General features: G+C 25.5%; 13 protein-coding genes across 13 annotated transcripts; 5 read left to right on the forward strand and 8 right to left on the reverse strand.

The window, feature by feature from the left end:
• Positions 1-421: 421 nt before the first annotated feature.
• Positions 422-1,675, forward strand: cgd4_1720 (CCAAT-box DNA binding protein subunit B; the record flags this gene model as incomplete). Its single annotated transcript, XM_001388023.1, has 1 exon — positions 422-1,675. One exon carries the CDS (start codon positions 422-424, stop codon positions 1,673-1,675), a length of 1,254 nt encoding a protein of 417 aa, XP_001388060.1.
• Positions 1,676-1,700: 25 nt separating this feature from the next.
• On the reverse strand, positions 1,701-4,376 carry cgd4_1730 (CDC48 like AAA ATpase; the record flags this gene model as incomplete). The annotated part of the gene is made up of 1 exon (XM_625767.1): positions 1,701-4,376. A coding segment is annotated over one exon (2,676 nt), but the record flags the coding sequence as incomplete, so codon positions are not given.
• A 372-nt stretch (positions 4,377-4,748) lies between these two features.
• cgd4_1740 (possible HSMGG motif (esterase?)) lies at positions 4,749-7,826 on the forward strand (the record flags this gene model as incomplete). Its single annotated transcript, XM_625768.1, has 1 exon — positions 4,749-7,826. One exon carries the CDS (start codon positions 4,749-4,751, stop codon positions 7,824-7,826), a length of 3,078 nt encoding a protein of 1,025 aa, XP_625768.1.
• cgd4_1750 (hypothetical protein) lies at positions 7,821-8,153 on the reverse strand (the record flags this gene model as incomplete). Its single annotated transcript, XM_625769.1, has 1 exon — positions 7,821-8,153. The coding sequence occupies one exon, from the start codon at positions 8,151-8,153 to the stop codon at positions 7,821-7,823; it is 333 nt and encodes a 110-aa protein (XP_625769.1).
• A 161-nt stretch (positions 8,154-8,314) lies between these two features.
• Positions 8,315-10,300, reverse strand: cgd4_1760 (hypothetical protein with 2 transmembrane domains; the record flags this gene model as incomplete). Its single annotated transcript, XM_625770.1, has 1 exon — positions 8,315-10,300. One exon carries the CDS (start codon positions 10,298-10,300, stop codon positions 8,315-8,317), a length of 1,986 nt encoding a protein of 661 aa, XP_625770.1.
• Positions 10,301-10,590: 290 nt separating this feature from the next.
• On the reverse strand, positions 10,591-11,319 carry cgd4_1770 (hypothetical protein; the record flags this gene model as incomplete). The annotated part of the gene is made up of 1 exon (XM_625771.1): positions 10,591-11,319. One exon carries the CDS (start codon positions 11,317-11,319, stop codon positions 10,591-10,593), a length of 729 nt encoding a protein of 242 aa, XP_625771.1.
• A 970-nt stretch (positions 11,320-12,289) lies between these two features.
• On the forward strand, positions 12,290-13,723 carry cgd4_1780 (ring domain protein; the record flags this gene model as incomplete). Its single annotated transcript, XM_625772.1, has 1 exon — positions 12,290-13,723. One exon carries the CDS (start codon positions 12,290-12,292, stop codon positions 13,721-13,723), a length of 1,434 nt encoding a protein of 477 aa, XP_625772.1.
• Positions 13,724-13,965: 242 nt separating this feature from the next.
• On the reverse strand, positions 13,966-14,673 carry cgd4_1790 (hypothetical protein with 4 transmembrane domains; the record flags this gene model as incomplete). Its single annotated transcript, XM_625773.1, has 1 exon — positions 13,966-14,673. One exon carries the CDS (start codon positions 14,671-14,673, stop codon positions 13,966-13,968), a length of 708 nt encoding a protein of 235 aa, XP_625773.1.
• A 323-nt stretch (positions 14,674-14,996) lies between these two features.
• Positions 14,997-15,644, reverse strand: cgd4_1800 (hypothetical protein; the record flags this gene model as incomplete). The annotated part of the gene is made up of 1 exon (XM_625774.1): positions 14,997-15,644. One exon carries the CDS (start codon positions 15,642-15,644, stop codon positions 14,997-14,999), a length of 648 nt encoding a protein of 215 aa, XP_625774.1.
• Positions 15,645-15,844: 200 nt separating this feature from the next.
• cgd4_1810 (hypothetical protein) lies at positions 15,845-16,198 on the reverse strand (the record flags this gene model as incomplete). The annotated part of the gene is made up of 1 exon (XM_625775.1): positions 15,845-16,198. The coding sequence occupies one exon, from the start codon at positions 16,196-16,198 to the stop codon at positions 15,845-15,847; it is 354 nt and encodes a 117-aa protein (XP_625775.1).
• Positions 16,199-17,282: 1,084 nt separating this feature from the next.
• On the forward strand, positions 17,283-19,238 carry cgd4_1820 (hypothetical protein; the record flags this gene model as incomplete). Its single annotated transcript, XM_625776.1, has 1 exon — positions 17,283-19,238. The coding sequence occupies one exon, from the start codon at positions 17,283-17,285 to the stop codon at positions 19,236-19,238; it is 1,956 nt and encodes a 651-aa protein (XP_625776.1).
• Positions 19,239-19,534: 296 nt separating this feature from the next.
• On the forward strand, positions 19,535-19,990 carry cgd4_1830 (dynein light chain tctex1; the record flags this gene model as incomplete). Its single annotated transcript, XM_625777.1, has 1 exon — positions 19,535-19,990. The coding sequence occupies one exon, from the start codon at positions 19,535-19,537 to the stop codon at positions 19,988-19,990; it is 456 nt and encodes a 151-aa protein (XP_625777.1).
• A 262-nt stretch (positions 19,991-20,252) lies between these two features.
• cgd4_1840 (Dbp7p, eIF4A-a-family RNA SFII helicase (DEXDc+HELICc)) lies at positions 20,253-22,769 on the reverse strand (the record flags this gene model as incomplete). Its single annotated transcript, XM_625778.1, has 1 exon — positions 20,253-22,769. A coding segment is annotated over one exon (2,517 nt), but the record flags the coding sequence as incomplete, so codon positions are not given.
• Between the last annotated feature and the right edge of the window lie 190 nt (positions 22,770-22,959).

Consider the following 22,959-nt stretch of genomic DNA (forward strand, 5'->3'; position numbering starts at 1 on the left):
ATATAATTTTTTTAAAATTTTGTTAATTTATCTAATTTGTTCTAATCAAGTGATTTGAATGTAATGCAAATATTCATTAACAACTGACTTAAACGAAGTAAAAACTAATTATATAAGAATAACAATGACTTATCGAGTCAGTTATTTTTAACTTATTAATAAGTTATTTGGAATGACAGAATTATAATTTGTATATTAAAAAAATTTTTTTTTCCCAAATAGCAATTTTAATATTACAATTTAAACTAATAATTTCTTGACCGCTCAAAGAGGGTTTTTGACTAGAAAATAAGCAGCTTTAATAACCATTGAAACTCTTTTCAAAAAATAAGAGTATATTAGTTTATTATTAAACCCTAAATTGCAGAATTTATTAATTAAATAAATTTAGCATATATTTGAATCTCAATAATTTGGGAAAATGAACAATGAGGTGACATACAAAGTCAATACACCTTTCATAAATAAAATAAATTGTGATTACGTAAGCAATAATAGAAAAATAAGTAATGATTCAGACCAAATTATTGATAATTATGAAGATTCAGAATTAATAACAGACTCTGAAAGCTCAGATTTATCTTTGCCTATTAATAATATAGGTAGAATGATGAAATTATCTATACCTGGCTCAGCCAAAATTTCTAGAGAGTCAAAGATGTTAATGCAACAAATTTCTAAGGATTTTATTGGTTGTATTTCATCTCAAGCAGGAGTTATTTGTACGAGTAATAAACGGCGTGTATTAAATGGTGAAGACATTATTAATGCTTTATCTTCTTTTGGTTTTGGCGATTATACAGATACACTGATCAATTATTTGAATATTTGGAGGGATGTAAAGCAATCTAGAAACATAAAGTCATATAGTAATATCTATAGATCCAATAGCTCACAATTAAATTTTAATGAAAATTACCAAATTCCTACGGAAAATTCCAAACAATTTTATGGTGTTGATCAGAAATTTGAAAATAATTACGTTAATAAATCTCTAATTGATGATCAAAAGCCTATAAATAATGAATATAATAAATATTTCATTCAAAACAATAGCCCAACAAATAATCAACAAATTACTTATACAAATTTACCAAAATGTATGAATAATGCTGTATATGAATATGTTAATTTGAACATAGATAAGAATATTAATTCACAAAAATATCCAGAAAATACTATAGAAGATACAAATGCTCACTATAGTACAAATAAAAGCCATTTTAATACATTATTATTATCACCTACAAGAAGTATCAATTTTCTAAATGAATCTTCTCCAGATACTCCAAAATCATCATTTCCACCTAATCAATGTGGTAAAAGAAAAAGAATTGAACAGGAAGAATCTAAAATAGAAAATGTTGCTGATAATATCGAACAGAATATAGACTTTAATGCAAAATATAACATGAATTATAATATAAAAAATTCAACAGATGTTGAATTAATTGAAAATAATGCATTTCAAGGAAATAAAAAATCAACCATTAATTTTTCGAGAAATTGTAATAGCTTGGAGTATTCATATAATCAATATAAACAAGATGATATATTTTTAAATAAAAACGAAACTGCATTCGATTGTTATTTTTCATCAGATTTATATATTCAAGAAGAAAGCGAAAATGACTCGGAATATAATGCATACCCAAGCGGATTATTTATTTCTTGAAAAATAAAGTTATTAAATCAACAATTTATATTATATTGTTTTTCTTATTATAGTTCTCATAAAATTCTATTAACGAATGAGGTATTCGAGGCTTTACTTTATTTAAAGCAAAAGATATATCTCTCCAAGTAAACTTGGCATGGTTACTAATTGAATCTTTGTTAGAATTTAAGCGGTTTGTAATAGTCCTTCTAATAACCTGCATCATAGTTTCCCTGCATAATAAAGCAAGTTCTGCACCGCTGTAACCGTTTGTTAAATTTACCAGTGAATCAATCATTTCATCATAACTATCAAAGATTTCCATATTAGTTATATTATCACACAATTCAATAACTTCTAGGCTATCAATATTATGATTCGTAGCATTTAAACTGTCTAAATTTCCTTCAAAGCTAGTTCCATTATTATTATTATCTTTATTACAATCATCAATTTGAATATAATTTTTTGATTTTAAATAAATATTCAAAATTTTCTTTCTTGCTTTTGAATCAGGGAGTCCAATATATATAATTCGATCAAGTCTTCCAGGTCTAAGTAGTGCAGAATCTAATAAGTCGGGCCTATTAGTTGCGCCAATTACAATGACTTGTTTATTTGTTGTAATTCCATCCATTTCATTTAACATTTGTGAAAGAACTCTAGTGCTGACATCAGAAGTATTTGACATACTTTCTCTATTTACTCCAATTGCATCAATTTCATCAAAAAAAATAATACAAGGAGAATTTTGTCTGGCTTTTCTAAAAATTTCACGTATAGACTTTTCAGATTCTCCTACCCATTTTGAAAAAAGTTCAGGACCTTTTACACTAATGAAATTCATTTTACTCTCAGTAGCAACAGCTTTTGCCATTAATGTTTTTGAACATCCAGGTGGACCATATAGCAAGACTCCACTTGGAGGCTTTATTTTCATATATTCAAAAAGTTCAGAGTGAATTAATGGCCATTCAACACATTCTTTAAGCTGTTCCTTAACTTCTTCATATCCTCCTATATCGTTCCAGTCAGTTTTGGGAATTTCTATAGCAAGTTCCCTAAGTGCAGAAGGTTTAATATTTTTAACACTATTATGAATATCATCAAATGAAAGAAGTGTAAATTGATCATTGTCAACAAATTCTGTATTTGTGGTTCTTTCTAGAAACCTATTTATAGACTCGTTGATTAACATCTTTAAATCTGCGCCAACAAAGGCTTGAGTTTCATCGACTAGAGAATCTATTTCAGAATCATTTAAATTATTTGGAATATCGATTAGCATAAGCTCAAGAATTTCCTTCCTTTCTAAACTATTTGGTACTTCCACTGCTATTTCACGGTCAATTCTTCCAGCTCTTCTTAAAGCAGGATCGATTTCATTAGGTTTATTTGTCGTTGCAATCAATGTTACACGATTATTTTCATCAAATCCATCTAGTAAAGATAAGATTGCTGTTAGATATTTTTTGTTTTGATCATTTATTCCTGAAAAGCTATCCCTACTACCACAAATTAAATCAATCTCATCAATAAATAGTATAGTATAAATGAATTCATCTTTCTTTGAGTTATCTTTTACCTTTTGGATACTATTAAAGAAATGGTTATCTTCATCATCTGTATTATTACTAATATTACTCCCATCTATAACGATAAAATCAACGGATAATTCTAAGTCAGAATCTTGCTTAAATGTTGTAATTAATTCAATTTCTTCTGCAATAGAACGAGCAATCAAAGTTTTTCCTGTCCCTGGTGGGCCATATAACAATATTCCTTTAGAAGGTTTTATTCCAAAAGATGAGTAAATTTTTGAAAATTTGAGGGGATTTATAATACATTTATTAATTTCGTGTTTCAAATGATTCATTCCTCCTATTTTATCCAGCCCATATTTCCTTTTACTTTGAGTTGGTTCATCGCTTATAATGCTATCTTTTTTCTCATTACTTTTGCTTTTCTTCTTAATATTAAATAAATTGTTTTCAAAAACTAATTCAATTTTCGTTTGGTTACCTATCTTCACAACTTTTGAATAGTCCTCAGAAAATTCCTGGTTCCTATTAAATTCATACACTTTAAAGTAGTAAACCATGGACGCAATTTGTATTGAAATTATATTACCTTGAAACACGCAAATTCCTCTAGATCTTGAAATGATGAGTTGTTGAATACCCTTATTATCATTGATAAATTCTGGAGTAGATTTTGATAAATACTTCATATTATTCAAAGAGTTATTTAAATCAAGAATTCCAAAAAATTGTAGTATACAATGTTTATTAACCTCTATATTAATATTATTGTCCTTGGCAAAACTTCTCAAAGGAAATACTTCCAATTGGCCAGAATCTTCATCTATTATATTTAGGTTATTCATAACCAACTCTCCAATCAGTCCTTGGTTATCTCCAAATTTAATATTTGATTCCAATGATCTGACTGTCACACACGTAGATTTTTCCAGATATCTTATTACACAAATAGTACCATTTGCTATTCCTATTTGATTTAATGTACTTTCAGAAACACGCAATTCCAAGATATTTGACCTTGAAATATCCTTGCTTATTGTAATATTTAGTAAATATGGCCATTTTAGTGGAATATTTATATTTGATTCACTTTTTATTAATTCATTTTTTTCTTCATTAAAAGAATTTTTTTGTTTCTGTTTATTTTTCATTTCATTATTAAATAAATAAGTTACTGTTTAAAATAGTGATGAATATTTTTCTATTTAAATAATTATTTTTTTAAAAAAATAATTATTTAAATTTATTTACAAAAAATTACAAGTTTTATTAAATTGCCGGTATTGGTCTAATTATACATTAAATTCATATGGACAATAATTTTACATACCCCAGAATTAATTAAATTTTTTTTGTGGCAAAATATTTTTTTGAGAATTTATAACCGGTTTTCATGCGTTTGAAAAAAATATAAAATAATTTGAAAAAATAGATCAAGTTGTTTTTTAAAATTAAAAAAAACAGCTTTATATAATAAAATTCTAGTGAATTTATTACGAAAATATAATGACTTAAGATTAATCATGATCATTTTATCATTAAAGTACTGAATGCAATTTCTTAATAAAGAAATTAAAAAGATATGTGGAATAAATATCATCAAAAAAATATTTGTTTTTGAAAATGAACGAAGACACTCTGAGAGAGATGGTTATAATAATGGGTTTGCTATCGAAAAATATCATGGAGCTATTAAAGACTTTAACAATAAGAAAAGTCCTAATATTTTGAACCAATACAGAAACGAATTTGGGAAAACATTTAAAAGAAATATCGATAATATTTCTCAGGTCTCTTTTTACAAATTAAAAGAATTGAATAATTTTTGTTTTATTGTCAAAGAAGTTGATTTTGAAAATACCCAATTAACTAAGTATATCTGGAAAACTGTAGGGGCCAATTTGAATCAAAAAATTGATATAAATGAATTAATAAATATATTAATCAAAAAAAATGAAAATAAATACCTTGAAAAATTAAAATATTTAGAGTTGATCTTGCAGGTTGAAAGCAAATTCAAATTAATTATTGATAAAATATTTGGGAATTTAATTAAATATTTAAAGTTTGATAAAAATATTGGAGAAAAAAAAATGGATTTTTTTGATCTAATTATAATGGAATGCCCTTCCATTAGATATTTTGAAAAAATATTATTTAACAATATTAAATCCCCAAACTTTGAAAATTTTGCTGAATGCCTATATGACAGATTGATAAAAACCCTTAAACTTAATGATGATCATGAATTGAATACTATTATTCACCAAATTGCTAATATTGCATTAATTTCAGAACACTTATTCAAACTGTGGTCAAAAGAATTTGGAGAATTGCATTTTCATTCAAATTTGATGGAAAATTTTCAATCTAGTAGTGAAAAAGAAGTTAATAGTGATAAGAAGGACTTGCTAGACCTTATTTTAATTTATGGATTTTTAATTGGGAATAAACTAGAAAACAAAGTGCTTAAAGATAAAGAAATTTTAGTTATCTTAAATAAACTTAGTAAATTACTGAAAGAAGCAAATCATTTTCCCATTTATAATCAAATTAAATTGTTGATCGAATTAATTATATTACAATTATCTCAAGAATCAATTAATTCTCCTGAAATAAAGCTATGCACATTGAAAATTGTTAATGAAGTTATTGAAAATAGCTTTAATAATTTATTAGTCGCATTAATTATTGGAAATATTTTTAAAAATTACGACTATAAAATTTCAAGTAAAGACAAAATATTACATGAAGAATTAATTTCTATTATTAATAAATACTTCTTGAAAGAAAAAACTATGAACAATAATCAACTTTTAAAAAGTGGCATTAACATATTAATAAATAATATAGATATTGAAAATTTAGAACTAATATTAAATAAATTCTTGATTAATTCTAGTATGATAAAAAGTATCTTCGAATTAATTTTTATTAAGATACAAAGTCAAATATTAAGTTGTATAGATACTTTGAAAGAAGACCATTTTGAACCAAAACAAATTAATTTTGGTTTATTGAATCAAGTGATTAATTTTTATAAAGATACAAATTTGAATAACAATTATTTAGAGAATTCTATTATGTTAAACTTTATAAAAACTTTGAAAATGACGGAGGAAAAAAAAATTAATAATGAAGAAAACAAATCTGTTAAGTTTAACATCGAACAAAGTAAAGTCAACGTAATAAAATTAATTTCTATGATTAACACAAAATTTGATAAATATTATGAACACAAAGTTGAAGAACATAAACTAATTAAAATAATCAATTCTTATTGTTTAAGCAAAATTATTCAAAATATTTTGAAGGAAAATTTAACAAAAGACTCTTGTAATTGGGGATTAATTCATGAAGGAATAAAATTTTTAAATAATTATTTATTATTAGCATTCAATTTTAATTTATTGGAAAACATTGATGAAATTTATGAATTTTCCAAATTTACCATGAATGAAATAAAAAAATGTTTCATTAATGATAAATCAAACCAAATAGAATTGAAATCTTCTATTCCACAATCAAATATATACTTTGAAGTATTGAGATTAATACATAATGCATCTTACATTTCAAATTATAAAACAAAAGAAAATACTGATATTGATTCTTTACAATTATTAAATCAAGGTATTATTCCTTTTAATTTAAATATTAAAGAAGATAATCAGGATTTTCTATTAACAAAAATAAATGATTACTTTAATTCTGCTATTAATAAAAAAGATATAACCAAATCTAATAATAACAATAATATAAATTTAATCTTCATTCATGGGTTTCTTGGAAGTGCTTTTAAATCTTGGAATATTGATATATCTAAAGAAAGTAAAATTCCAATAATTATTGATGATAATTTTCAAAGTAATATTATTGCAGAGCACAGAAAAGAAGATAATTCAAATATTAAATTAATTCAAAAAAAAAATTCGAATATTATCTCAAAACTGGAAAAAAATAATTATTTAATTTGGCCAAGAATACTATTATCTGAAAACAAAAATCTGAAAATGTTTGCAGTTGATTATTCACACGAAATATTTAATCAAAATCAATCAATTACTTTAAAAGAAATTTCTGAAGAAATTTATTTAAAATTATTAAAAGCAAATATTTTAACAAAAGATATAAAAAATTATCAAGAAAAAAATAATATAATAATTTGTCATTCAATGGGTGGAATATTACTAAAACTAATAATATCAAACCATCCAGAGATTACTAAAAGTATTAAAGGGATAATATTTTTTGGGACTCCTCACTTTGGAACAAATCTACATTCGAATATAATTAAAATTTTAAAAAAAAAAGTTTCATCTTATATTATAGAACTTTCTTCTCATTATAACATCAAACAATTAAAAAAATTGAATTCCAGATTTCAAAAATTGATTTATTCAATTCCAAAACAAGAAAGGCCATTAATATATTCATTTTCAGAATGTCTACCATGCAAAATACCATTCTTGTTTAATATTAGTAAAGTAATAGTTCCACATTTTAATTCAAATCCATTTATTGGTAACTTTTTTATATTAAAAACAGATCATAACTTTATAAATAAGCTAACAATTTACAGAAGTGATATAAGATATTTGCTTATTCAGAATTTAATTGATTTATAACGCATTAATTTTGTTGAAATCAAAATTCCAGTTCTTGAGACGATCAATATTGTTTTGTGAAATTGAGACAATAATGAATGAGGTAAGATATTTTAGGATAAATAGTATTAGCCAAATAATAATAATGTGATTAATGCACAAAGCTGAGTGTAATCTTGAGAATAGTAAAACACACATTAATAAAATAGTAAGTGGTAGTGATATAAAGCCTATTCTTCTCGAAACTATATATGGAAATGCATAAATACCTCTTAATTTCTTTGAAATAAAAATAGGATCTTGTTTTGAAGTCTTTGATTCAACTTTATTGAAATTATCGCTCTTCATTTTCTTTATTTTAGCATCATCTTTATTTTGTATTGAAGAAACATCTGTTTCTAAACCTATAGTATTTCCTCTAAATAAGGAATATGTGCCTTGTCTAGTTAGGTTTCCAATGGAAGAAGAATTATTATTAAATTTGCTATTATTAAATGTGCTTTTACTGATTAATTTTTCAAAAGAATTATTTTCTTCCAGGTTTTTTTATTAAAATCAATCATTAAATATTGAAATGCTTGATTTGAACCTCTTGAAAGTAAAATATCACCAATCAATGGATCTAAATAACTAAAATAGCAATTGGAATTAATCTTGGTAAATTTTACAAGAAATGAATGGTTAAACCAATCAACGATAATTTCTACCAAATAAACTGATACAACCCATGTAATTACTGAAGAAAAAATAGAATCTGTATAAAGTCTTGCATTTGAGTACATTCTGATAAATAAAATGCAACCATCATACAAAAGTTGAAACCTTTCAATAGTGTCTGAACATGAAACTGTAAATAAAGAAATTGAATGATAAGTCTTAAAAACGGTTGATTTAATTTCTGCAAAGTTATTGGTTATTACAATCAGAAACATGGTGTACTCTGATGAATTTAGTGAAATATTTAATGCTAATCCTCTAATCATATGAATAGTACAGTGAATTATTAAGTAAATTATTACCAAAAAATACTTTGAAAAAGAATCAATGAATAATTTTGTAAAACTTGGATGACTTTTTTCTTGTTTAAAACTTCCATCAACAAATCCAATATATGTAAAGAATTTAATAACTGATTCCAAATATGTATCAATTAAATCTCTTCCAAAAGATCTGAATAGTTTTTCAAATATTTCCAGCATATTAAAAATGAAATATAACTTTAATAATCCTTGCCCTCTGATATAATGGTAAAAAAATGAGATATCAAGCCTGCTGAAAATATAAATAGATAACAATAAAACTAAGAATCTTGAGAAGTCAGTTAACTCAACAGCAGTGAATCTAAAATACTTTTTAAGGTTAATACTTAATAATGGCTTTAAATCTTGTTTATTCTTATTATAGATATGATGACTATTAATTTCATCATAGAATATGTCAGAAGCTGAAATAGATTGCAATTCTGATTCTTCTAAAKATSATCTTTGGWCATTCATTCTATATGAGTGAATATGATTTTTAATTTGTGGGAAAAAATTGTTATTTTTACTAAGAAATCCATCATCCTTACTTTTCATGTTGAATCTAAATCTCAATTTATTATCGTACTCTGGAATATTTATCAAACTTTTGCTTTTAATTTGTTTATCTTCGAATAAATATCCAACACTAGAATTCTCGATTAATTCATTATTGTTTTTATATCCCATATTATTTTGTTCTTTATTAGTATTTTGAATAAGATTCCAAGAATTTGAATCAATAGAATAATCGTTTTCAATATTATCTTCTGAATTATTATAATTATCAGCTCTTTGAATTATTGAATCATTCTGGAAATAAGTTGATTTACCTGTAATTAGAAACATAAATATATTAGTAATATTCAAAAATATTAATAAAAATAATTTTAGTAATGCTATCATTGAATTMATTGGTAGAAACGTTAAATCATATAGGATTGTATCGAAGCAAAGTAGCATTGAGAAGTTAAGGAGGTACTCTAATTTCTTTGGTACTTGATAAACTTCATTTAAAAAATTATTAGGAATTCGATCATTAAAACTATCTTCGTCAAATTCAAAGTAATCAACATTTTTTTTTTCAAGTACATTTTCACTTCTAATTTCAGACCAAATGAATTCCAAAGATGATATTATATTATTCTCCATTCTATTCCCATTTTGGTTATTGTAATCCTTTAAATCATCAATTTGTTCTTCATTACTACTACTTAAATTACTAACACTATTACTTTCTTCTTCTAAATGATTGACATAATTTTCTTGATTACTGGATAATTTAATAACTTCATTATTTGTTTTCTCACGGGAATGAGAATTTTCATTTAATAGCATTTCTTTGTATGTTGATACATTATTGTTACTATTATGGCCGTTTGTGTACAAATTTAACTTTTCAGAATCCTCCATATTATTAAGGGTTTCATCCTTAACTAACATATTTTGAGTACTTTTGTTCTGTTTCTTAGACATTATGCTGTAATGTTACAGTTGATTGCATTTGGGTTATTAATACATTATTTGTAATATTCATTTATTTTTTCAAAAGAAAATATTTTTGAAATGGCGGTAATACTTTAAACTTGCTGGCAATTCTAAATAATGCATGCATAAAAATAAGAGGAAAATTTTTGAACTATTTAAACCAATAAGATCAATTATGGAAATAATAATACTATTAATGTATGCTATATAGTAAAAATCTCATTAAAAAAATTAACAATTTATACTATTAAATTATATTTAATGTAAATAAAAACTATTCAGCCGTGCTGATAAAGCATCTTAGATCCGCTATTAGCAATCCAGACAGTAGAGATAGATGAAGAATCACCAACAATAGAAGTAACAAATTTCATAAAGCAAAAAGATTTAAAATTGAACGATACTCCAGATGTCCATGCAATTACGGTACCTGCGCCAAGCTCAATTTGTTCATTTGGTTGTAAAGTATACCGGATGATACTTTCATCACCTCGGAGGTAGACAATATCAATATCTTCATCCTCATTATCTGAAGAGTTCACATCCCTTAAATTGCCAATATTTCTTGGTGCATGCTCAAATTTATTACAATTTCTATATGGAATACTTCTACTGCATATTCTGCTTCTAATAATATCGCCTGTAACTACATGCCCAACTCCCTCTCTTGAATATAACGTACCAAATTTTTTCATTGGTACTGGAAAAAATTTCATTCCAGAAGAACAAGAATCCAAAACTATTAAAGATGGTTCAGTCAAAATTACATCTGTAAGCCACCAAATTGAACGCTCTAATTTCAATTGTTTATTTGAAAATAAAATACGTGTTGGAGATTCATAGCTTAACTTTTCGTCCTTTTTTAAACGTAAGATAAGTTTACTACCATCAACAATTGACCTTGGAATCACGCTTATTATATTTTCTGCATTTATTTCAATTTCTTCCCTATTATTTGTATTATTAGTACTTGACCTGTCTACAATTTCCTGTTCTAAGTTTTGCATTATATTCTCCAATTTTTAAAAGTTCAGATAACAATGGAAATATTATTAATATTTATATTTTATTAAGTTACTACTTGTAAATTATATACTAGATATCAATCTGTTTTTAACAGTGATTTGTAATTTAGCTACTTACAAAATCTAGAATATAAACTCCAGCGTAGTTCGAAAATTATGAATAGTAACGATTTACTTGATTCAAAATAAATTGTATAAATCCGTATGCGTAAATATATATTTCTTTTTTACTATAGCATTCGATTAAAAATTAAAAATATCACGAAGGTACCGCCCAATTCACCGCCAAATAGAGTATCTGAGAGGCCCCACACATTTTTTTTTTTTTTTTTTTTTTTTATTTAAAAAATAATGAAATTGCCAAATTCAAAAAAAAATGTTATTTTGTACTAAATATGAATGTATAGATATATATGCATAACTATTAAATAGTAGAAATATTTTATTTTTATGATTTATATAACTTTCTAGATTAGCTTTCTTGTTATATTAAACCTGAGTTATTTTTCAATTTTTTTTGCAAAAAAAATCAGTTTAACCTTGATTCTCCGATTAATTGTTTATATTTTATTTCTACATTTTTTTTTTTTATTATTTAAATTATTTGATTTTGCATGCAGTAGGCGCTGCCACGTAATTATCTAGTATTATATATTTAAATAAAAATCCGCAAATGAAGCTTTGTAAAATAATCAGTTAATTATACGAATATTTTATAACAGAACACTTTACTGCAAGTTGTTTATTGTATTCATTGATGGATTTATTATAATTATCTCTAATCATCTTCTTAAACTTTCAATTCTAACTTTTTTTTTAATAGTTAAGATTGTATTTAATAAAGCTTTATTATCGTGTTAATTAATGGAATATTAATCTCATCTCAAAATTTTCGAGTTGTAGTATGATATGATTATAAAATTTTTTACAAAGTTTAGATTTTTCATTGAAAATGATCAGTTTTTTACAAAGCCAATTGCAAGACGAAGATGAAATGAATATAAATTATAATCAAAATAACAGTGAAACTCAAGCTGAAGACATTAATGTTGAAGGAGATGGATTAGATTTAGGAAATATTACTGACTTAGGAGCAGATTTGAATGATTTAATGAATGATAATGAAGAAAATACATTTGGTGTTAGTTTATACGAGGATCTTATTGATATTAATTCAATCGATGTTGAAAGAAACAATTCAAACCTTCAAAAGACCATTGAAAATGAAGTAACTTTAAAGTCAAAAATTGAGACTAGCTTACTTGTTTACAAAGTAAATTGTGAAAGGTCTGATACAATAATTATTTATGAGGAAAAAAATGTTAAATTTGGCCTTTCAAATGATTTAATAGGAACTGGTACACTAATTTTAGAAAAAATTGAAGATTCTGATGTATTTGCATTATCATGGGAAGGAAAATTGCTCGAATGCTTTAGTAGCAACAAACAAAGCATTCAAGATGTCTCTAAATACTCATTTTTATTGCAATACATTATTGATATTAATATAAAAATTATTCAAGATGATGAATTCTTTATTTTTATCAAGTCTGATTTCCAACTTGAGAATGAAACCATTTTTCTTCAGTTTTCTTTTAATTCAGAGGAAAAGGCAAACTTCTGGTATAATAATTTAACTAAGTATAAACGATTAATTATTAAAAAAACAAATGTTGAAGAAAATGATAATAATACTAAACAAACTCAAGTAAAAAGATCTAGAGAATATTCAAATGATTGCCAAATTAATGATCAGAAACATAAATCTCTTTCAATAAGTAACTCTCAACCCCCAAAGATTTCAATTCCTTTTTATAGAGATAATAAACATTCCAAAAAATCGTCAAATATTCCAAACACTCTTAGTTATTATCAATCTGAGAATCTTTTTCCTCTGGTTAAACATGAAGATAAAGTTCATATTGAAAATCAAATTAAAAATCTCATCTACACAAATATTAGCATTACAAATGATCTTGATAATAATTCTACCGATGTATTATCATCTTTTGATATTGAATCTAACAAATCCATTATTAAGCAAAAGTGTTCATTTATTAAATTTATTGTCAACTCTATTCAATCAAATATTGTGGAAAATAAAACTTCATCATTGTCAATTTCAACATTTCCAAAGTCTATCCAATCCTCATCATCATGTGATAATACACTAAATTTTCAAGCAACTAAAGAAAATTATGCACAAAATTCCCAACCCCAAATTTTTACATGCCCGATATGCTATGAAAGTTTTGATTATAATGATATAATTACGCTTCAACCATGTGGACATCAATTATGTTTTTATTGTGAGCATAGATTGGTGGATTCTAAATGCCCTTGGGATAGATCTAAATATACTATTAAAACTCAAGAAAAGTGTTAATTAACAGGTTAAAATATCATTGACTGGACGAAAATAAATCCAATTATACTCCTAAAAATATAAACTTTATAAATTTAATAATTAAAAATTTGTTGTTACAAAAATTTTTGATTGAAATAGAATATAAAATTAATTTAGGAAATACTATAATAATCCACTAAATTTATATAAATTTTTTAAAAGTATTTTTCACTAAAAAATTTTTAAAAGATCAATTTTCATAAATATTTTTCTTATTATTTTCACTCTTTAATAACAATTGCTAAATTGTTATCAGAATCGATATTATTCTTGGTATTTACATTAGTAGTAGTAGTAGTAGTAGCATCACCAGCTTTAACTTCTTTGTCTTTTATATCTCTTGAATTAATTCTTGATAAAAGAGGTTTATTATCCAAATTACTTGAAATTTTATTTATAGAGTTCATATACTTTGAAGATCTAAATTTTTTACCAGATAACTCTTCAAAAATACTTGATGCTTCTATTTCATTCAAATATTCAGAAATCTTCCAAATACATATCACACTCAAAATGGTACTAATCATTAATACGAATGATAAAGTCAAGCCAACACTAAAATCTAATATCACAAAATCCTTTGTATTTTTATACATAATACTTTCAACAAATAACCCAATTGAAATCAAAAATGTAACTAAATTCTCCATCGCTAAAAGAGGAATTGTTGACCTTATTGCGAGTCCTGATGGACAAAGAATCCCAATCATTCCAACTATTGATGTGATTACATCAATAGATCCAAATGCCAAACATACTGCAATAAATATTGGCGAAGAAACCTTTAACCAAGCAACGCTAAATAGTGATATTCCGTAAACCATCGGGAGAAAATATGATAAAAAAGCTCTGAACCTTGTGCTAAATATCTCGCAACTCATCTTTTTTTCAATAACTTCTGTGTCACTTTCTTTAGAAGCATTGTCCATTTTATTTAGTATTCTTCTCGGATTCTTATAGTTTTCTTTATTTCGAATAAATAATTCCCACGGGTCTTTTAGTTTCTCTTAATACAGTTTAAATGCTTTAATTAATCCTTTTATTTTTTTTAAATCATATTCTGTATTTCAATTTAATGTATTGGTGCACCATTTAATAATATTTTTTTAACACCCCCAGGCACACTGTGTGTTAAAACACACCAAAAAATATAAATTTTAAAAAATTATCGAGTTCAATTTATTAATTTTTTTTAAATAAGAATGAGCTCGTTTAGTATTAGCAATATCACAGATTGCAATAACAATATTGTTCAATCAATTATTACAATCTTCAATTCTCGACTATACTTATCTCCTAAACTAATATTTGCAAATAATGAATAAATATATGAATAAATTACTGATTTAGTTTCGTTTGATAAATGTTCATCAATATCTATTAGCTTATCAAATTGATTGATTATTAAATATTTAATTTCTCCATATTTATATAATTCATGTATTCGGAGAATAATTTCAAACAACGAAATTTCTCCCCCCATAGAACCAACAGATAGTGATAACCTATCAGAATACTTTATTAGCACATTGTTTAAAAACTTATATTTAGATAATTGCCCAGGCTCATTCCTAAGTGATTTATGAAAATCTCTATCTAATATCAATAATATATTTTTTTTTCGAGTATAGTCTGAATGAATTGATTGCTCTTGCAACTCATTAATATTGGTTCCGTGTAATGAATTAATTTTCTCGGATAAATGCTCACAATACTTCAATAGCCAATCAGATTTATCTGTATCTGATGTAAAATCATTAAATCTCAAAACTAATATGTTTTTATTATATTCAAGCATGAAAGCTTGAAATAAATTTTCATTAATTTCTTCATTTAGGAAAAAGGTATTTAATGCTACATCGTCGAAATCTACTTGATCTTCAGCCAGCTCAGATAGCATCTAATTGTCCAATATTGATTAGGTTCTTTTTTATTCTTTAATGATTATAATTTAAAAAAAAAAAAAAAAAGTTGTTTTCCTTCGAATAATTTTGATTATTTGTCCCTCACTTCCACCCCCCAATTTCAGCTAACTAATAATACTGAAGAATTTGGCAAAACTTCGCTTATGAATAGCAATAAAATACTTAACAGTAGACTTTAAACTGAAAATGATGCTTTTTCCAATATATTTGATAGGAATTTTGCTAAAATTGCTGAGATTACACGTGTTGAAACTACGATCAATATATATTTTCCTTGTACTGTAGGTGTAATTAATTGCCATGCAACCCAAATTAATGTTATATATGTAAAACTTCTCCAGTTCTGAAAAGGTTTAATTGGCCAATTAAAGATCCTATTATTATTTACTACTTCAATTTTCATGTGTAACTTACTTTCGCAGACCTCATAAAAAAATTCTTTACTATTAAAAATATTAATACTAGTGTAAATATAGTATTTACTGTTATCCCCACTAATAAAGTAGAATAATTTAAAATCTAAAATCATTGATTTAATACTTTTATATTTATGAATAACTTTTGTTACTTACCAATTTATATTTAAATATGTTATAAACTATTTTAACCATTGTAGGAACAACTGTCATTTCAAACAATAAGCTAATTAGAAAAAACAAATAAAAATAAATTTCATGTTTTGTATAAATGGATTTTAACTGGTCGATAGTAATTGAATTAATATTCCATATTTCACTAAATGACTTATTTTGAATTTTAAATGATAATAATTTATCCAATTGATGTGGTAAGCCTTTATGAACAATAAATTTAAACATTTATTTATATTTGAAGTTGTTAATTTCTACTTACCTATTTTTGAACTCCCATCAGGCTGTTGGATTAATATTGGTTCAATCTCTTCAACAATCATTTTATTTGTAAATTTTTTTTAGGAGATTATAATTTGTCTAAAATTAAATAACTCAATAAATTTACTTAATAGTCACTTTTCATACACGTAATTTCCACATTACATGTTGCATGCATATTTATACAGAAAATATTTTTTTTGGTACCGGTACATGTAAATTACTATAATTTAAAATTAGGATATTCAATTAGAAATATATCCAAACTTAACTTATTATTAAATTATGAATTCAATTAATCTAATTTTTTTAATGAATATAATTCGGAAACTTCTTTATCCTACAAAGTGGAAATTTAAAAACTACTAATTGTAGAATATTCATATAGAAATAATTAACCAGGTTTAAATATAAATATTTAGTTTGAAAATACTTTTTTTAGATATTAATAACAATAAATGTGTTGTTTATATTGTTTATTTCTATTTTGCATGCAATTATTTTAAAAGGTCCTACGGAGACTTGACATCCACATTTGGCGCATCTTTATTTTATGTGGCTTTAATCAAATTATTTATGCAACAATAGCCAAAAAAAGTAAAACAAAATTGATATCATAAAGAAAAAATATTCATGTAACACAACTTAATGAATACTTTATGTATTATTTCCATTACTTAGGTTAACAGAGTAACTTTTTTCTTGTAAATTATTTAAATATGTTCAATTAGAAGATCTATTAAGAAGAAAACACCTTCAGAAATGAAATTTGAAAATGAAGAATATTATGAAAAAATAACTGACAAAGATCGAGAGCTTAGCAGCTACTCTGAAACTAGTAACAGTTATCTTTGCTCAAATAAAGAAGAAAATTATAAAGAAATTAGTACCAAAAGCTTTCACACAACTCCAAAAAGATTATTAAAATATAATAAAAATGAAAGTGATAATGAAAGTTTACAACAAAAAATTAGATCTAAAAAAATTGCAAGAAATGAACTCAGTGAATTAAAAAGAATTGAAATAGAATTGGTAAAAGAAATGGACTCCGCGAGATCTACGAGTAGAAATTCATCTGAAAATAGAAAAAAATACGAGAACTATTTGCTGAAACGAACCGATAAAATTTCTTTGTTAGAGCTAGAAATTTTGACAGAAACAATTAATATTGATTCTAATAATAATGACCAAAGTGCATTAGTACAGGATATACTTTCATTTATTGATCGTTTAAAAAATTTATTTGCAATATTGAATAATAAAAAAATCCAGTTTCCATTGGATTATTATCAAAAATGGGTTTTAGAATATAATCAAATAATAAATAATTTATATAATACAAATAAAGAATCTTCAACTAATTACGAACATTACTTCAAATTAAATGTTGAGTCAGTTAAATTAATTCGATCATTTTTTTATTATTTCCAAAATTTATCTGAATTATTTGTTAAAGAAAAGAAAAATAATAAAAAAATATTAAATAATAATATGGTATTAAAACAGGATAATATTAAATTATCACATTTAATTAAATCATTAAAAATCAATCATAATAAAGAAACTGAAAAGAAATCAAACGGTTTATCCATAGAGAAAACATTGGAAGTGTCAATTATTAATAAAAATACTACTGGAAAACAATTTTCTGATGCATTAGTTGGTACTGATGAACCAATTTGTTTAATAAATAATAATGTAAATAATGATGATATAAACAATATTCTCATTGATCTTATTCCAAACAAAAATAAGCAAACTTTATCTAAAATAGATTCAATAAATGAAATAAGCATGTTGAGAACTGGAAGATTCCAAGATGCTCAAAACTATAGGGAAGGAATAATGAAAATAACTCAAGAATATAGTGGGCTTTATGATCGTACTAGAAATGAATATATTGAGAGATTATTGGAAAGACAAAAAAACCATGATATGGAAATAAAATTAATGATATCAAGCCATAAAGAAGACATTGATAAGATGAACGACTATTTTATTGAAGAAAAAAGGAAGATAAGTGAACAACATGATAGACAACTAAACGAGTTGCTGCAGGAGAATAAAAGAAAAATTGATATTATGAAATCAGATCATTCTTTAGAATTAAGGTTAGTACAACAGAAATATAAGCAAATAATTAATGATAACAATAAAGAAAAAGATAACTCAATTCAAGCTTTCAAGATAAAATTTGAGCATATATTGATTGACATGGAGAGTAATAAAGATAGGGAATTGTTGAATATGCAAATAGAATATGAAGATAAAATCAATGAACTAAAAGAAAATTATAAAAATATTATAGATAATTTAGAACTTGAATTACAAAGAAAAGAATTGCAATTCCAAGAAGAAAAGAAAATGATAATTAATGAATTTGTCACAGCTCATAAAAGAGAGGTTGAGATATTAAAAAGTCAATCAATTAAATCCTTTGATTTCGAAAGAGATATTGACAGCCAATTAATTACTGATACTAATATTTCTATTAATGATAACAATAATGATGAAAACATTGAAAACAATAAAAAGGATAAGATCATCTTAGGTGATGATAAAAAATATAACGAAATTATCAAGAGATTAGATAATATAACAAGTAGAAGTTCTTCAAAAGCTGAAAGTGGAAAAATTGGATTGTTTGAGAATAAGCATTCATCAACTACAAATTCAACCGCATCATCTTCGGCTATTCCATCAAACAATATATGTTAAATTATTTATTTTAATAACGGCTCTTGCTATTTTAACAATTATTCTCGTATTTTCCATTTTTTTGCTTATGCTTAATGAAAATTTATACATTAGAATCTTAAATTTAGCACACATTAGGCGGGAGAATGCGGCGCCACTCACTCTCGTAGATTAATTATGTGGGCTTTAGTATATTTAAATAAATCAAGTTAAATTCAGGTTGTGCAAAAGAAATTATATATAAATATATATAATAAGAAACCAGGAAGATTAATATTAATAAGAAGTCAATTTGATTGATTAGTACTCTAATTAAAATGTCAAGTTCATCAAATTTAGGGAGTGACCCTTCAAATCCTACAAATAAATCAACTGAAAACCCCGTAGGTGGTACGGCAGAACATGATTTTGACCCAAATTCTATGCCCAATGGACAGATCTCGTCAATTTCTTCATTTTCTTCAATAAAGGATGGCGTTCAAGATTGTATTATTACATCTATCAACTCTGTTTTAGACCAATCCACTGAATATAATGCATCTGAAGTCACAACATGGGTAGATTCAATTACAAGTCAATGTTTAGAGAATTTACGCAAGCTGAGTGAAAAATTCAAGTATATTGTGAGTGTTATCGTTCTACAAAGGAGTCCCGCAGGTTTCCATCTTTTTACTACATGTTACTGGGACCAGGCAAATGATGGAAGTGTTACCCATCGTTGGGATAACAAAAACTTGCATTGTGTCGTGGTCGTATATGGGGTTGCATATTAGTTATTAGTGAAAAGTGTAAATAGAAGCTAATTATTATGCATGACTTACCAAGCATAATATAATTGGAATAATAGGGAATTAAATTAAGAAATTGATAATAAGGACCTCGATTTATTTTCTTATTTTTTGCATATCTTCCTTTAAATTTATAAATGCATTATAAATCAGTAACTAGAAAATATGAAAGAGGCAATGGGAATACAAGTTAAAAAAAACTAATATATATTATCAAAATAGTGCTGGAAGAAATTCTAGAAAATCATCATTCGACATGAATTTCACTTTTCTTCTTCATAAGTTGTAGTGCCTTATCAATTATTCCTGATTTATTTAAATCAGATTTAAAGTTAAAATCCTTGAAATTTGATTTATTTTCACTTTTTTTCCTAATGTTGGGCGTTTCCTTTTTAACTTTGGATATTTGCTTGTTAAATGTCTTCCTGATCATTTTTTTGGAATTTTCTATCAAATTAGGTTTGTTTTTTTTCAACAAATTATTTTTATTGTTAATATTCATTCTTTCCTTATGGCTTATAACTCCATCTAGATACTTAATATGGCCAATGATTTTATTTGGTTGTTCATTAATTCCAAAAGAAGATGCAACATGGCCAAGGTGTAGTTTCTTAATTGAAAAAATCTTTGAAAATTCACGGTCATAACTCATATATGATCTTACAAAAGCAATGTATGCTCTCCTGGCTTTATTTAATAACTCATTATGTGAGTCATTTGGATCTAATGTAATAATTTTATTAATAATAGAATAGAAAAAACCAGATATATCATCTATTTTTCCAGAATTATTATTGTTTGAAATTAAACCTTCCCAAATTGTAGTGTCACTTAATTTTATAATTCCATTTTTACCTGTGATATTATAATTTTTTAATATTTCCAAATAACCCTCCTCTGTTGGCCTAAGAAAAATTATTCCTGTTCCCTTATCTCCCATGCGAGCAGTTCTTCCCATTCTATGAACATATTCTTCTATTGATTGAGGTGGATCTAGCTGTATTACTGTGTCTATCTTTGGAAAGTTTAATCCTCTACTTGCTACGTCAGAAGTAATTATTACCCCACCTTTCTTGCTTTTTTCAAAAGAATTTAATTGGCCGAGACGATCATCTTTATTCATATGTCCATGTAGCATAAAAATAGGTGGCTGTGTAACCGATTCGTTATTTGAAACAATATCGCCATCATCAAGATATTTATTTTCATAATTTAAATCAGAAGACTCATCATACTCTACTTCATCATCGAAAATAGAATTTTTAAATATATATTTATCAAACATGCTTTCAAATATTTCAACTAACTGTGAACTATTTGTAAACCATTTCTTATGGCCTTTATGAAAATTATTATTATCAGATCTTTTCTTGTCGATCCTTGATTCAAATTCAGAGTCAGAGTCAGAAAGAATCATTTCGCCATTTAAATCTGTATCGGACTCGCTGTCATAGCCATTGTTCAATTTCTTTTTCTTATTACTTTTAAATTTATTTGGTATTCGATCGTTTTTTGTTTCGCTACGCAAATCTTTATTATCAATTTCCTTTTTAAAATTCTCTAGTAATTTGATTGAATTCTTAACGTTAGGACCACCTTTTATCAATAACTTTGATGGCCATCTAATACTTTGTAATAATGCAAAGTAAAATTCTACAACCTGGGTGCTAGAAACAAACAATACAGTTCTTTTCCCACTTCCTGTACGTGATAATAACAATGAAATAAGAGCCGGAATTCTGAATTTATCTTGAACAATCACATACTCTTGACGAAGATTAATTGGAACTGAAAATAATCCTTTGCTTGGAATATTCTGGTTTCCCTCTAAAACATCTTGGAATATCTCTAATTCTCCATCATCTTTCTTATGGCCTATTTCTCGATATTGATCCAACACCAACCATTCAGGATCATTTTTAAGAGAATATCTTGCTAAATCTTCTACAGGTTTTGACAAAGTTGCGGAAACAAGAATAATTTGTCTATTAACTTTATCTAATTTTTTCTCTTTATTAACTTTAACATTCAATAGCATTGACAACTCTTCATCATCATCTCCGTTATATATTCCGTGACTACTTAAGTTTGCATTTTGATTTATTACAAATTGATAAATCTTTTTATAAGATGCCCCAAAACCTTCTTCTAATAATCTATCAGCTTCATCTACTATTAAAGTTTTCAAGTTTGTAACCTTAAAACAATTTGTTGAATCAATATGATCTAGAATTCTGCCAGGAGTACCTCCTAAAATTGTGATTCCTTTTCTTAGCCTTGCCTTTTCACTTTTTCTCTTTTCGCCTCCGCATATGCATCCTGTTACACACCAAGACATTTTTTGAACAATTAATCTTGCAGTTTCAATTGTTTGTATACAAAGCTCTCTTGTTGGTGTCAAGATTAAAATAATTGTCCCATCGCTTCTCCGAAAAGTTGTCCTTCCAATATCGTTTAATAAACTTCTCTGTATTGCTGGTACTAAAAATGAAAGAGTCTTGCCTGTTCCTGTAGGAGCCCTAAATAGTATATCGCCTCCATTAAGTATCTTTGGAATAACTAACTCTTGAACCTTAGTCATTTTCTCGTATCCCAAAGAATTTAATTGAGAGACCAATTTCTCATTTAATCCTTTTACGTCAGAAAATTTACGTGTATAAATTGACTCTGGTTTTGTCTGCTCATTTATCTCCTCCTCTTTCAATTCTTCATCCGGAAAATATAATACATTCTCATCCATACTTAAATTAGTATAAATATATCTTTATCGACATATATAAAGTAATAAATTATACAAAATGCATAATATATTTTATGCAATTTAATTTTTTTTTATTGTCAAATTTTACATATATCTGTTTAAATACCGCTAACTTTGGCGCAATTTTTTTAAGCTATAAGTTGCGAATAGAATTATTAATCTGCTATGAATAATGTTTCCATTAATTTCATTT

Source organism: Cryptosporidium parvum, chromosome 4, assembly GCF_000165345.1.
Source record: "Cryptosporidium parvum Iowa II chromosome 4, whole genome shotgun sequence".
Classification (NCBI taxonomy): domain Eukaryota; phylum Apicomplexa; class Conoidasida; order Eucoccidiorida; family Cryptosporidiidae; genus Cryptosporidium; species Cryptosporidium parvum.